The sequence below is a fragment of the Metopolophium dirhodum genome, chromosome 1 (genome assembly GCF_019925205.1).
Source record: "Metopolophium dirhodum isolate CAU chromosome 1, ASM1992520v1, whole genome shotgun sequence".
Lineage (NCBI taxonomy): Eukaryota > Metazoa > Arthropoda > Insecta > Hemiptera > Aphididae > Metopolophium > Metopolophium dirhodum.
Window position 1 is genome coordinate 44,070,042 of NC_083560.1, and position 15,196 is coordinate 44,085,237.

The following is a 15,196-nucleotide window of genomic DNA, read 5'->3' on the forward strand; positions in this document are numbered from 1 at the left end:
ATGCTCATAAAAATTCAATTTTACTTTCTGGTAGACATTTTTTTTTTGAAAAACTGAAAAGAAACTAATAAAATCGAAAATTAAATATACCTATATAATGGCAATACAATTTGTGGTTAGTGACTAATGTTCATATTTAATTTAAATTAATATAATATACATTTAATAAGATGTCTTTTGCATGTAATTGTTTTCAAGTAATAGTTAACATTCATTATAAAAAGTTTTGGTAGGTACTAGTACGGTACGGGAGGTTTTTTTTAGTAATTCTTAATAAAGTATATTGAAGGCGGTATTGATCATATTTTTACAACTATAGTATTGTACAGCATAAGTAAACGAGTTGACTTGCACCCCCTGATATTGTGTAGCAACTAGCAGAGGTGCAAATATATCCTACCTTACCTGCAAAAGCAGAACTATAATCCTCTTAAAATCCAATACTATTCATTTGATTTGTTGTATTATTTTCATAAATGATAACACACCTGAAAAATGTATTAATAATGAAATAACGTTATGTAATCATTTTGCTATCACTTACCAATCGATTATAGCCCGATGGCCGTTGTCACTATCTTAGTCATTCATAAACTATATCGATATGGTCTAAGTTTACCGAAATAAATGTTTTTATTTTATACAAATATTGTATTTCTATATGTATAACTAGCTGATCCCGCTGGCACTTCGTTGCCCGTTAAATGTACCAATTCTATATTACTCAAACTTTGTTCAATTCGTTATTTAATATTCGGCGTATGGTGTATGGTGTTCAAAATTTATCTTAACTTTTGTGTTGCCCGGGATAAAAGTTCTGATTCGCGGCAGTACATTATCAGGTAGGCAATCTACCTGCGGTAGATCGCGGACCCCGGCGTGCTGTTTGTACGTAAGTGTACGATTTAACTCTAAAGTATCAAAATTGTAGTACTAAGTTTGTCGTTTTTACTTAATTCCACATACGGAGGATTTATATAATCAATTAATGCAAAAGCCTAACGCAACCGTACTGAAATCCGATGAATATAAAAAAAAACAAATTTAACACTTTTTATAATTAGCCTATCTTTTCCCCAGAGGTCTAATCTACACACAAACATTCATTTTTATCTATACTAATATATAAAATGATAGCCATAACTCCGGAACCACTTATCCCACAGCGTAAAAACTTCACAGAAACCATCTACATATCAATCTTAATATATCCTGAAATTTTTATCGAAATCGGTTCGGTGGATCTTGAGCTATAAGATTTATTCAAAATGTACACTTATTTTTATATATATAGAAGATGTATTTTTATTTTATACAAATATTGTGTTTCTATATGTATAATGTATAAATAAATGGACCTACAGACCATTGAACTATATTATAATAACATGATTATCAGTCTTGTAAAAGACAATTTTCAAAAGCATTGAAGCACAAATACAGATACTTATTTAAAAAATAATTAGAAATACGTAAGTATTTGAATCTTAGAAAGATAAGCATTAGAGTACAAACACGAATACTTAATAAAAGTATTTGTAGACACATTCAAATTGTTCATAAAATATTTACCTTATAAACCAATACTGAACTATGTTTCTTGTTCTACGTTAATTGTATAGATCTGAGATCATATTATACTCTAGATCGTATCATTTGGTGGAACTTTAAAATATTCAACAGTTTTCTTTGTCGAAGTAGGTACCCATACCTATTTGATTTTCGGTTGAGTATAATTCAGTATTCACAGTAAAAAATGTATTATGGTATAAGGTTTTTATCTAATAATCTTGTGTCCAGTCTACCTATTTATTATTATGTATGTTAAATATTTGTGTATGAGTTATTATAATACGTGTTGGTAAATTATATATTATACAAAGTTAAAGTAACTAATAATTTATTAAAATATCGATTTTTCTTTATAGGTATGTATTGCTATTGCCAATAGTATGTATTATGCATATTAATAAATGTTCCTTTGTAGTGAAAATCGATCGTCTTATTAGACTACTGAAAAAAAAGAATATTACATATTCTTAGTTTTAATTAATATTTTACGTCATCAAAGTTTAAATTTTAAGTAGAATATATAATTTAAACTTGAAATAATTATTAAAATGTTCGAAAATTAGTATTTGATTTTAAATACATATACACTGAGAAAGTATTTAAAATAATGTATTTGAGTACTCAAAAAGTATTTGATTACTTATTCAAGTGCTTTACAATACTGATCATCATATAGTTCAACATACATGTTTATGCACATACTGCAGTGTTTAAAATAAACATATTTTGATATTTGTAAACGTTATAATTTTATCAATTATAAAAATATGGTACACTCGAGCGAAGCGATTGGCTTTAAAATATATGGCTTAATTTGTCTTTATGATTATTGGATCAATAAAAGATTTGAACCTGCTGAAATTTAATCGAATTACGCCAATGTATAATAATACAGTATACAGCGCGCTTTCAACAATCGTTATAGACAATAGGCACAGCTGTAAATGACAAAAAAGGGTGCCCATCAAAATCAGCGGATATAACAAAAGTTTTTAATTAGAACCAAATAATACGAATTAATTATGAACTCCGCTGATTGCGTCGCGTCGGCACTCGGCGTCTCCGTAGTCGGTATATTTACTTAACTTATATTATATTTACTTTTAAAATTAGACGATAATCATAAAACACGTTTATTGTCAATGCAATTTCACAAAAGATGACCAATTTCGATTAAAAAACTGATCAAATAATTGCGAAAATATCTCACAAAGTACAGATGTATAATTGCACTAAAATCTAAAAATGCAAAATGAAAAATATGCAAAGTAAAATTTTTGATTTCAGTTCTCAGAACCATGAAACAAATTTTAAGTTCACTCTGCTATTTCTTAAGCATTTTATTAGAAATATGCAAATGCTGTAAAATCCCAACTTTAGCGATAATCGTAGGTACCCATCATTGTAGTAGTGGCGTAGCCAGGATTATGAAATTGGGGGGTTTATTTAAAAATTATACCAAGTTTGTTCACATATATTTCGTGTATAACTAATACATTTATCAGAGGAAAAATTCCATGGGGGGGGGGTTGGTTAAACCCCCAAAACCCTCCTGGCTACACCACTGGTCAATAGGTCGATTTTAAATCGAATTTAATCGTCATTAAATCGAATTTTAACAACTGCGCAGGCGATCCCCTCCCATTTGACGGTCTTGCAATCAATTTTATTGTTATAAACTCATAAATCCATCTACGATGAAATCGCAATAGATTTTTATCACTACGATTTTTTTTTTTTTTAAATTTCGTCGTTCATTATTTGTTATTGTTGACTGAAGATTTTCATTTCCATTTTTCCTTTACGTATACGTAAACACGCGATGTAATGAAAAAAAAAATGTTTGTTTTTATATCGTTACAGATTTTTAGCATATTATATTATTTATAATTTACGAGAAGTAAAATATACGAATCAGTTTTGTTGAACATAATAATATAATACCATCATTATCTAATACGATTGCAGGAAATGACGAATTTGGCATGCGCGAATTTGACCCATTACACTTGGACACTCCGTTACACTTCGAACACACTGCCCGATTGATTGGTGGAAAGATCTCGGTTAAGAACATGATGACTGAAGGTTTGACAACAGTTAAATTGCTATCGCTGAGGTAAGATATTTTTCGATAATATTATTATGTAGTTTGTATTTTATTTTTATTTTTATAACAATACGGGATAAGCCCCCAAAAAACAACAGTAACTATAGAGGTACCTATAATACTTCTTAGTGTATTAGAATAATAACAATAAATCGTCACATTATATCACGATTGTCACAATTTATCATGATGTTCAACGATAATCAAACTGAAATCCCAACCGTAGTATTGTGTTAGTTTTAATTATAAAAAAAATAAATAAAAAATAGTATTTTCGTCCATTCGTATACTGTTAACGAATCAGTAACCTACGTACAGTAACCCATGTCCGTACCAGAGTACAACAGTTACACCTACTCAAAATATTTCTCCATTCTGGCCTTAAACGCGGACATAAATTAACTAAGATGGAATTTTTATATTTTATTATTAGGTTAGGTATTTGAAAAGACCGAATCGCTAGAAAATATTTACTCCCTCCGGGCGTTCCCGACGCATATTATAGCGAAATAGCGCGAAGCAGTTAAATTGATACAAACGGAGAAATAAATTTAATATACAGTTAGATTGAAAAAGAGGGGTCGTGGTTTACAGTGCGCATCAGGCGAATGATTGGAATTCGGAGAATCGTCAAGATGGTCGATAGAGAGAGTTGTATAATGAGTTAAAAATGTAAAATGCATACATTTTTGGTTACTATTATTCCTATCAGTCTTGTAAAGGTACGTCTTGTGTTTCGCGTATCTTTCGCTATATATATTTTTACTATTCGAATCGATAGTCGAAAAAGTCTGTACAGAGTACGTATTTGACATTTGAATAAGTTCTTATTAAAAATTATACTTAACGAGTATAGTATATTTTTTTTCCCCCGCAAATTTATTTCTGTTTTAACTTTTGGAATGCCAGTGCAGGTATATAGTTAATAGTTATATACAGTATATAGTTATATACATCAATATAATATAATATTATTAAATAAACAAATAGTTATTGTGTTTATTGTACAATAATTGATGTTAGTAGGTATACCGACCATGCAAATAAAAATTTATTAGAAATTTGTTTTATCACAAATTCAACAATGATGATGATTGCTCACTAATCTACTGCACGATAGTTATTTATGGGGGGAGGGGGTTGATGCGGAGTATTATAACATCTAATTACTTACAGGAAAATATTCCCAACCTTGTAGAATGGTCGGACTTTGATAACAATTTTTTTTATCTGAAAAATACGGGCTGAACCCTAATTGTTTTTATTTGAATTCTTTTATTTTTAAAGGCTTAAGTATTATCAAGTTTGAGATCAAAATATTGAAGAATGGAGTTCAATTTGGCGTGTAGAATATTACACTCTATTAGTTTAAAAAAAAATGTATCAAATTTGGTTGATTCTACAAAATATGATCATTATTCCCGTATTCATGGGGACTACATTACATTAGCACCGGGTGCCTTAAATTTTAAGCAATTACAATATTACAATAATATAATCGACTGATGTAGAAAATGTTATTTAAATCGATTAAGTTCAATATCATAATATTTATTATAATCCAAAAACATTATAAAACAAGTCTTATATAAGCATAATTTCAACCACAAACTAACGTACAAATATATTGGAGAGGGACGGAGTGGCCGAGCGGTCCAAGGCGTCGGTTGCGACGCAACCGACGCCGGCTCGATTCCTTGGCCATGGGCGGCATTTTTCTTCGGACAAGTCACGGTGTCCGGAGAACAAGTGCCGCCACCCCCCACCCGGGCATGGCAGATACCTACGGGTGCCCAATCAAAAATTCTGCCAAACCCAACACACACGTGTTCCTCCCCTCTACCGACATTAACAACGTACAAAACCAATACAGCTAATGGCCGTAGATGCCGGGCTTAAGATCAAAAAAAAAAAAATAAAAAATATATTAAAATGCCTAGCATATTATTATTAATATGATAATATTATATTTTTAACGTTTTCGGAATGTAGGGAAAATTAATAACAAGTATAGGTAACTATAGGTGTATGGGCATATGGAATTTACCGTCAAGCATAATGATGACTGATTTTGCAGTGTAAATGTAATATTATATAATAAGTGAATTGAGTGTTAAATATTTTTTATTGCTGGGTATAGAAGATGTACGAGGTGTAACAGAAATACCTGACAACTTAAATAACTTTTGTTCCATTCAATATTTACACATTTTTTTTCTAATAGTTTATAGACGCTATTGCCCCACAAGTACCTACTGCAGTTATAACATTTTTTTTATACTGAAAATAAAAAATTTAATTGAACTACATTTTTTTTGGATAAATTTAAAATAGCCAATTTGTAAATATAATTTTTAGACACATTTTAACGGTAAAGACGTTTATTGAATTCAAGTAGTTTATTTTTACAATTTTTTGATAGTATCAATATTTTTAAACGTAATAACTTTTTTCAAAATATTGTTTTTCAGATTTTCCTTACATAAGTATTATTTTTTTTGAACTTTTTATCATCCATAAAATTATCATAATTTTTGTCGTACGTTTAAATATATAGAACCATTTTTTTAGGTCTTTCAGTGACACCCTGTATTCGAATGTAAATTTATTTATTGACTTATAGAATAGCTGATGTGGCCTTTTAATAAAATATCAAAGATACACTCGTGACTACTAATAAAATGAAAAGTACATAAACAGTAAAAACAATATAATTTTGATCTCTTTAATTTTCAACTGATGTGCCTGAAGTATTATCTAACCGAGAGCTTTTGAAAGTATTTTTTTTGAATAATTATGTTTAATAAAAATATAATATAATACAATATAAATATCAATATAATTTATGTACGTAGGTATAGACTATAGGCACATATATTATAAAAAAGTACAATTTTGCTTATCTAATTTGGTGTAAGAAAATTAATAAATAATGAACTAAAAAAAAAATTAAAAAATGGTGTTTGATGAATAAAACGTTGTCCCATGCTGAGACGTGAAAATATTGTGAAGGGAATATTGTGCTGTGTTAAAAAAAAGACGAAAACCACTGCTCTCTGTATTATATTAATAATCTTATAATATTAAAAATAAAATTATTTAAGACGCCTAATAAACTTATATAAAATTTAAAGGGATTTGCGGCATTCAAACTGTACTTATAACAATATTATAACTTGCTAAGATATTAATATTAGTTTCCTACGAATTCTGTATTTTATTGCGATATTCTGTTAAATAATCGAAGATTATATGTATTATAATAATTATTAACTTGGAGAAACGGAAAATTAGAAACGCTATAATAACTGAGTTAGATAGTAATAATATATTATATAAGAATAAAGTAGAGTAAATTAATTTGAAACGTATAATTACATTCTTTTTTCAAAATATTATTTTTGGGAAGTTCTTGACATAAGTATATTTCTTAAGTTATTCATCAACCATTTCATTTTTATGATTTTCGTCATACGTTTAACTAGTATAGTTTTTTCGTTGTCATATCTTTCTGTTACATTCTGTATATTATTAAGAAATTATGCGACTATGTATATATATTTGTTACCTAATCAAAAAAAAATGTTCATCATTATTCCTTATTTAATATTAATAATTAATGCGATAATAATTAGATGTTTGTAAATTAATTAGGTATCATTAGAGCAGCTCATCTATACTAATTTAAAAATTCTAAAAGTATAAAGACGACCAATCAATCAATTTATTAACATAGTTTGTATGGCATATTAGTACTTGTTACCTATTCTCTGTGTATTGTACAAAAGGTCACAAGTCATATAAAAGTGGTTAAATAATAATTGTGCATATTATGGCCACATAAGCCAATAACAATTATAATAATATTACAATGAATAAAGCACTTAAAACATGTAATTATATTGTAAACATAAATGCATGTACTTAAATTACATGCGTATTTAAAAATCATTAATTTTTCATTTTAAATTGGTTAATTATTTTTTTTCTGTTTCCTGTAAAATGGGGTTTTTTGACTTGAACCCTTTTGCACAAACATCTCTTAAACATACAATTTAGTATAAACCAGAGATTCTCATTCAATGAGTTACCTTAATTGTATAAGTTAACTTGAATAGTATACTAACCTAACCTAAACCATATTGACCATAAATACGACTGATATTATTTTGTACACGTACTTATGGAAAAACGAAATTGTCACAAAATCATACTGTAAACGTTTATAGAGTTGACAAATATACGATTGGTATATTATACAATTATGTAAAAGTGTTGGAAAAAATGAAATTTTCGATAAATATTTAAATTTGAAATAAAAGTTGCAAAAATTGCTCGGAGAATTGGAAAATTCGAGAAAAACTAAAAGGTTACTTTTCAATGGGATTTTCATATACTAGGTAATGGATACTATTGATCGCATAATATTAGCAAATTAGAGCTAATTAGTATTTTTTTTTTCTATATAAATGGTTGCCTCTGATTGCATATAGTTTAATGCGATTGATCGGATATAATAGTTTAAACTTACAATTTTTTTGTATTTGTCCCTATGTTATTCACCTGTGATGGTATATTCGAAGTTTTCTAATCTCAAAAACCACTGAACCATTCTAAATAAAATGTTATACAAATTGATTCCTTGAGACTCGACGGGTGTTTATAGCTTGTAAGTTTATCAACCCCTGAAAAAAGAATATTTATTTATTTGTTAACTCATGTGGTTACTGTTGGTCATATTAGTATTATAGTTAGTAGATATTAGATATTGTATAATATAGTATTATGGTGTGTAAATTTTTTTTTACAAATATATTTATAAAAGAACAACGAATATTTAGCACGGGAAACGCCGGGTGCGACAGCTAGTACCTATACCTATATTAATACGAGTATAATACTATTTGCACGATGTATGTTTGAATAATAATATGTCGTGATGATGTTATACAGGTCAAAACTTCAAAACCCAAATAAAATGGAAGTGGGATTCACCTCGAACTTCAAAAACTTGTTAAGCTCCGGTCAATATCAGTTCAAAGGATATCTGGGACGTATGCCCATAAACGCCAACGGCCGATACAACATAACATTCAGTAAAGTCAAATTCTGATATCATATATTATATTCTTACGCATAAAACCGCGTAAAACCGCCGTCATGAACGTTACGATAATATTATACTGTTTCGCATACACATAAACTACCTGTAATACATATATATATATAGGTACCTAAGTATATGATATAATATCATATATTGACATACGCTTCACGGCACACAACCTTCGGGGCGTGTGCGAGTCTAGAAAGTTTAGAAGTGTAGTCCAACATGTATATGATAATATATTATAATATTCTAATATTATATATATATATATTTTACATGGACGTACAAACAGCGTAAAACACTGTTAAAACTTTCCCGCGCATATATTATATTATTATCAACTGCGTCGTATTTATATTACTTATATGATTTTATGATTTTACGTTTTTTATCATATTATTATTATCTACGACGCGCACGCCTCACTGCTGCTACGATATACACTATACAGGGTGTACCTAACAGGAACACCTGACGAATTAAGTAATTTCTACATTAATCGGGTAATGGGAGGGGGGAGGGGGTTCGTTTGGGCGAATTTTTGAAAAGTGCAATTGGGCAATTTAGCACGGTACGTTTGGGCGAGTGATTTTGAAACATTGTAATGTGTTTGGACGATCTTTTTTTAATATCCTGGGATGCTGCATCCATTTTCTCTCTCATTTTAACAGACTCAGACACTCAGTCGTCCACGGTTATGATTAAAAGTGGATTGTTTTATGTGTGTGTGTGTATATGATAAAAAATTGAAATAATTGAAAATCAAAATAATAATATTTAAATTGTGTAAGTGTAATCAAAAATTGAAACCATGTGCCATATTTCAATTGATATATTATGATTCCTTATAGATTTTATATATTGTTTTTTTCTTAATCTTTACAAACTTACAGTTATATCTTTTATATTGTATCGTACTCGCTCAAACTCATTATAAGAAACTCGCCCTAACACACTACTTATATTTGCAATGTTAGGTACCTAATTAGTTTTTTTTAGTTTTTATATAATTTAAAGAAGCTTGTGCTACACAGTACATAGTATAACATTAGGTATTCATTTTTATTTTTTAATACTGAAAATTAAAATATTTAAATCTGATATACATTTTTTATGAACAATTCAAAATAGCCAATTTGTAAAAAAAAAAATATTTAATTCATGCAGTTTATTTTTTATGATTTTTGAAATCTCGTTATTTTTGTCATGTAAAGTTCATCTAGTCGTAAAAAAACATTTTAAATTCAAAAAGTATTAACTGTTTTATAAATATTTTATGAGAATTTTTAAATATTATATTATATTAAAAAAAAATATTACTTTTCAAATTAATGAGTTATAATAGTTAGTTCAAAAAAAATTACCATTTTAAAAAATCATAAAAAACAAACCACTCGAATCAGATAGGTACCTAAGCGTATAATATGTAAAAGTTTTCAAAAACCATGTTTACAAATTGGCTATTTTGCCATATCATATTTTGATTTTTTTTTTTAGTCTCAGTATATAATATAAATAAAGAATGTTATATTATACGTGTGTATAGCTGAACGAGTTGATGAATTGTATTTATAAAAAAAAAAATTAAAATCTATCGATTGAAACGAAAGGTTTGGTATTATTTCACTTGTTAACAAGTCATCTTGTTACACCCTGTATATGTTTTAATATTTACCTCATGATTAATTAAACGCAACATCGGTCGGTTCTTCGCGTGTTGCAGAGAACGTCGAGGCCAGCTACGTGTTGAAGGCCAAGCTCAAAGAAATGGAAAACAGCACGTACGTGCAGCTCGAAAGTTTTCGCTCGCATCCGCCGAAATTCGGAGAAATGAAAATCTTCGCCAGTGATTTGGTGCCGGGAAACGCGGTGTTGAGTGAGTATTAATATTATAATATTGTTTAGACTATAATCATTATCATCATGGCGATAACGAGAAACGGATATGCTCGCGGTATAATAATATTAAACGGGTGTTGTGTTATAGTATTATAATATGGTAGCAAAGTTATGGTATAATAAAATATTATTATAACTATTACCTCCTTTATTCACGGCGAAGTTTGGTTCGACCGTAGATATCTATAGGCACCATCCTAGTCCGATGTCTTCTGCAGACATACCACTTCGCTGTTGTTGTTGTTGTTGTTGTTGTTGTCTCTTGTAAATAATAATAATTTATTGTTTTGTGCAGTATTATGATAGGATTGCAGGGATTGATTTTCGCCACCGACTCAAATATTGATTTCGTACTTTTTTTTAGGGGTGAGGGGGGGGGGGGAAGTCAGCGGGTGCCAAACTAGAGGCCATGGATATTTTAACCAGTATATTAGGCCAGGGATTCTCCAATGTTTTTGTCATGGAGCTCCCTAAATTTAATAAAAAAATTGTCAAGGCCACCGGTTAGTTGATATAAAATACGGTCTTCGTCGAAGAAAAAGTTTGTTTACACTAAGCATATGGCGGGACTATTACCTATAGTAGTTTAGAATTCACACAGTCGCCTATAGTGGGTGGGTTTTATTTTTAATAAATGGGCGACATGGCTTTTTATATATTTTTTTATATGCAGTAGATTCTTAATATGTCGAATGTCGCTATCTCAAAATTTTTCATTATCTCGAACTACATCATTGAATTCCCCTTGAAACTACTATTACACTAATTAGTGTTTTGCTCTCGATATAAAATGAATCGTTTTTTCGTTATCTCGAATAAATTGCTTCATAAAAGCCGGTTTTCAACTACTATTTCTGATGATAAATGGAATTTTGTAGCTGATCATCTTAATTTAGACGACAGAAGTTTTTCACATCAGAAATGGACAACAAGTAATATCAAGCAAACTTTAATGACAGATTTTTAAGGAAAAAATAATATATTCAGTCATTCCAATTATTTCAGTATTTTAAGTATTCAAACTATGTATATAAGGCATTCGTATTATTTATTATTCATATACATTTTCATATTCATATTGTATTTCTTTTAGTTTAAATTTTTGAATTAAACTCGATAACTCGAAGTTTTTGGTATCTCGAACTTTTTTCTGTTCCCCCAGAGATTTGGCATAACGAGAGTTTACTGTTTAAATTAGAATGTCTAAAGTCGTCTTAATCGTAAAGCGTATTATTATATAGGAGAAGTATAATTATAAGTAAAACGAGTTTGTCGAAATAATTAGTTACAGAAATATTTAACTATTGTTGTTCATCTGAAATGTCTCCGCTATTATATATAATATATAGGAATCGTTTTTCATCGAATAGGACGATTCGTCATTTTAATTCAAATTTAATACATCCTGTACCTAACAGTAAATCAGTGACCTATTCAATGACGAGGAAGTAAACTCGACGTCTACTATACAATAGAGCCAGTGGAGGATTTGATTTTTTGGGGTGGTGCGGGGGGTGCATGGGAGTGAAAGCACCCACCGTTCCCCATATTATTGATATTTTTATATTTGTTTAATTTACTTAGATATAGGTTAGCCTAACCTAACCTATATAGACTAATTATAGTAAATAAATTATTATATTAAAAAGCATGTCAACAATTTTACCAGCATTTTAAGCATCATAAGTCATATTATCATAGATCATAATATTGATAACACGGCAAATAGATTGTATACTATTTTATTCTGTGATTATACTATAGTATCTAAATACAATTTGTACTAAAATTATATTCTTTAATATTATTTAATAATAATACAAATATATTATTATTAAGTAACAGTAATGGAATAAAGGAAAAAGATAGATCGCAAAAATATTGATTTTTATATTGTCGTTTTGGTTTTTTTTCCGTATATCATTATATTACCTATTATTTTATTCGTTGTTGTTGATGTTTTCGTCTCGAATTGATAATAATAATAATCATTGCTTTATGTAGTTAATGGCATATTGTGATATAATAATATGGGATTTCAGCAGGGGGTTGGTCTTTGCTACCGCCTCAAATATTGATTTCATACCTATTTTTTGGGGTGGGGGCAAACGGCTAGAGCCAGTGGATATTTTAACTAGTACACCAGGCAATACAATTATTTCGTCGATACGTTCGAATGGAAACAATAATTTTTCTGGATTTCTAACTATCTGCCGCCTTATCATCGCCCTATCCGCTGGTAATCATTACAAAATTTGACATCCAATCCGTCTTAATCGGGTTATTACAGAGTATTACATATTTCATCAATTTTTGATATATTTACTATATTATTAATTATTATAATATTATATACGCATGTTTTTCATATAGATATTATTGTTATTAGGTCAGTGTAGGTACCGCGTAGAACGGTGTGAATAGATTAGTGACATAGATAGAGATGTGAGTTTATATTATACGGTAGTATAAATTTGTAATATACGAGGCATAATAAACATTCGGTATAAATTTATTTTATGCAGGTCGTATGTAAAAAGAAAAATATATCAGTTGATATTATTAGAAAATTTATTTGATATTCAAGAATATAGTATTCTAATGAATTTACTGTAGGTATATAACTGCATACCTTAAATTAAAACTATTTCCAGCCACTAGGTATATCAGGATTGGGAGCATGTCTGTAAATATTAATAAAATAACTATTGTATAAATGTGAATATTATTATATTATATGCATTGAACTCGCATACACTTATTTCATAATGGACATCATGGACTTTTGCTTATAATTTTCAAGAAATACCAACCTAGTATAGGAATCTATACATTATGTATGCTATAAATAGGTTTTGGAATCTAGTTTGATTTTGCCCTCCCTCCCCCTGAAAATTACCCTATGGTGGTTGCCCTTGGGCACTATCGAAAGAACAATCGATTTGAATTTTGGTGCGAATTAGGTACGCGCATAAACGCATTTCAAAAATGTCTGTGCGAATTATACACGTCATGTCGTACAATACATTTTTGGCGAATTTCGGTGCAAATTGACTACAGCTGGCCACTAGAGTGCCTGCACGATAATATCACCGTCATAACACAATGCTATAATGTCTGTGCGTTACGTAGTATGACGTCAACTACAAAACAACCAGTGATATTTAATATTATACCTATACTTTAGCACACACGTAATATTATAAACGGTATTATGTTATACGCTGGACGAAATAAAATATAATATAATAAACGTGTGAGCTTCCAGCTGACCTAATTGTATTGACTTCGCGGCGTCTCGCCCGTTTGTGTGCGAGCCGTGCAATATTATATATTATTCTGTTGGTTTTGTATCGAATGAACTGTGCGTGAATGGAAATAGCCAAGAATAAACCGACACACACACACACACACACACACACACACACACACACACACACACACACACACACACACACACACACACACACACACACACACACTCGCACTGTGTCTCTCACGGTGTTTAAGCCTGTATAGTATAATTATATACAAGTCGATTCGCCGAGCACGCTCACCCCTTTTTATTCCCCAACACGACAGCTGTTCAAAATTTGTGTTTTGGAATTTATAATTTATAATTTCGAGAGATTTTTTCGTATATCTTTAGGGAGATTTTCTTCGAGAAAATAATTAAAAGATAAGTTGAAAATCTATATTGTACATATTTTTTGTATGTACCTACTACAAAATATGTCTCTAATTTGTAGTTTTTACCAGTGGTTCTCAGACTGCGGCACGCGTACCACGGGTTGTACGCAGACGACTGCAGAAGGTGGTACGCGAAAAGCCTCGTGGTACGGACAATTGTTCAACAGGTTTTTTTTTTTACTTATGTTTTTGTAACATATCTAATATTGTGTTATATTTTGTGTACTATAGGTACTACCTACTAAATATAATGTACTGTTAAGTGAACCTAAATAATTATTTTTAAATATTATTATTGTAAAATAATATGTATCGGCATTTTTGAAAGTTCTATTTTTAGTCATGTGGTACATTTAGTCGAGTGGTACGCGGAACGTAAGTTTGAAAATCTCTAGTTTATACGATAAAAAATGTATTATATTTTGAAAATCTTCAATGCTAAATAGAAAATAAACCGTTTTCGGTACAGTCTGTTTTATGATTTATTTTGCAAGCGCTTACAGTATTGTATGTAAAAATGACCCATCATAAAGTAATGGAAAAAAAAATATAATAAACAGAACGATTCACTAAACATGCTCATCTCCCTTTTTTATATCAATAATGCAGTTATTCAAAAATTTTTTTTTTTGAATTTTTAAATAATATACTGCTTTAAAGACCATATTTTCAATTTAATGAACTAAAGTTAAACGTTGTATACTAGGTATAAGGATAACAATAATGAGTATGGAATATTTGTGGCTATGACGATTTGAAAAATTTAATGATTAATCCATCAACATTCTCAATTTGTAAAAATGACCCAAGTATAA

At 29.5% G+C, this 15,196-nt stretch overlaps 1 protein-coding gene across 2 annotated transcripts in view; it reads left to right on the forward strand.

Annotated features, from left to right (window-relative positions):
• The window catches only part of LOC132933372 (uncharacterized), a 78,099-nt gene that overhangs the window by 40,891 nt on the left and 22,012 nt on the right, over positions 1-15,196 (forward strand). For both annotated transcript variants that reach the window (XM_060999668.1, XM_060999669.1), the window contains 3 exons: positions 3,541-3,691; positions 8,636-8,778; positions 10,516-10,668. In XM_060999668.1, coding sequence (XP_060855651.1) covers positions 3,541-3,691; positions 8,636-8,778; positions 10,516-10,668 — 447 coding nt within the window. The remainder of the gene's footprint in view (positions 1-3,540; positions 3,692-8,635; positions 8,779-10,515; positions 10,669-15,196) is intronic.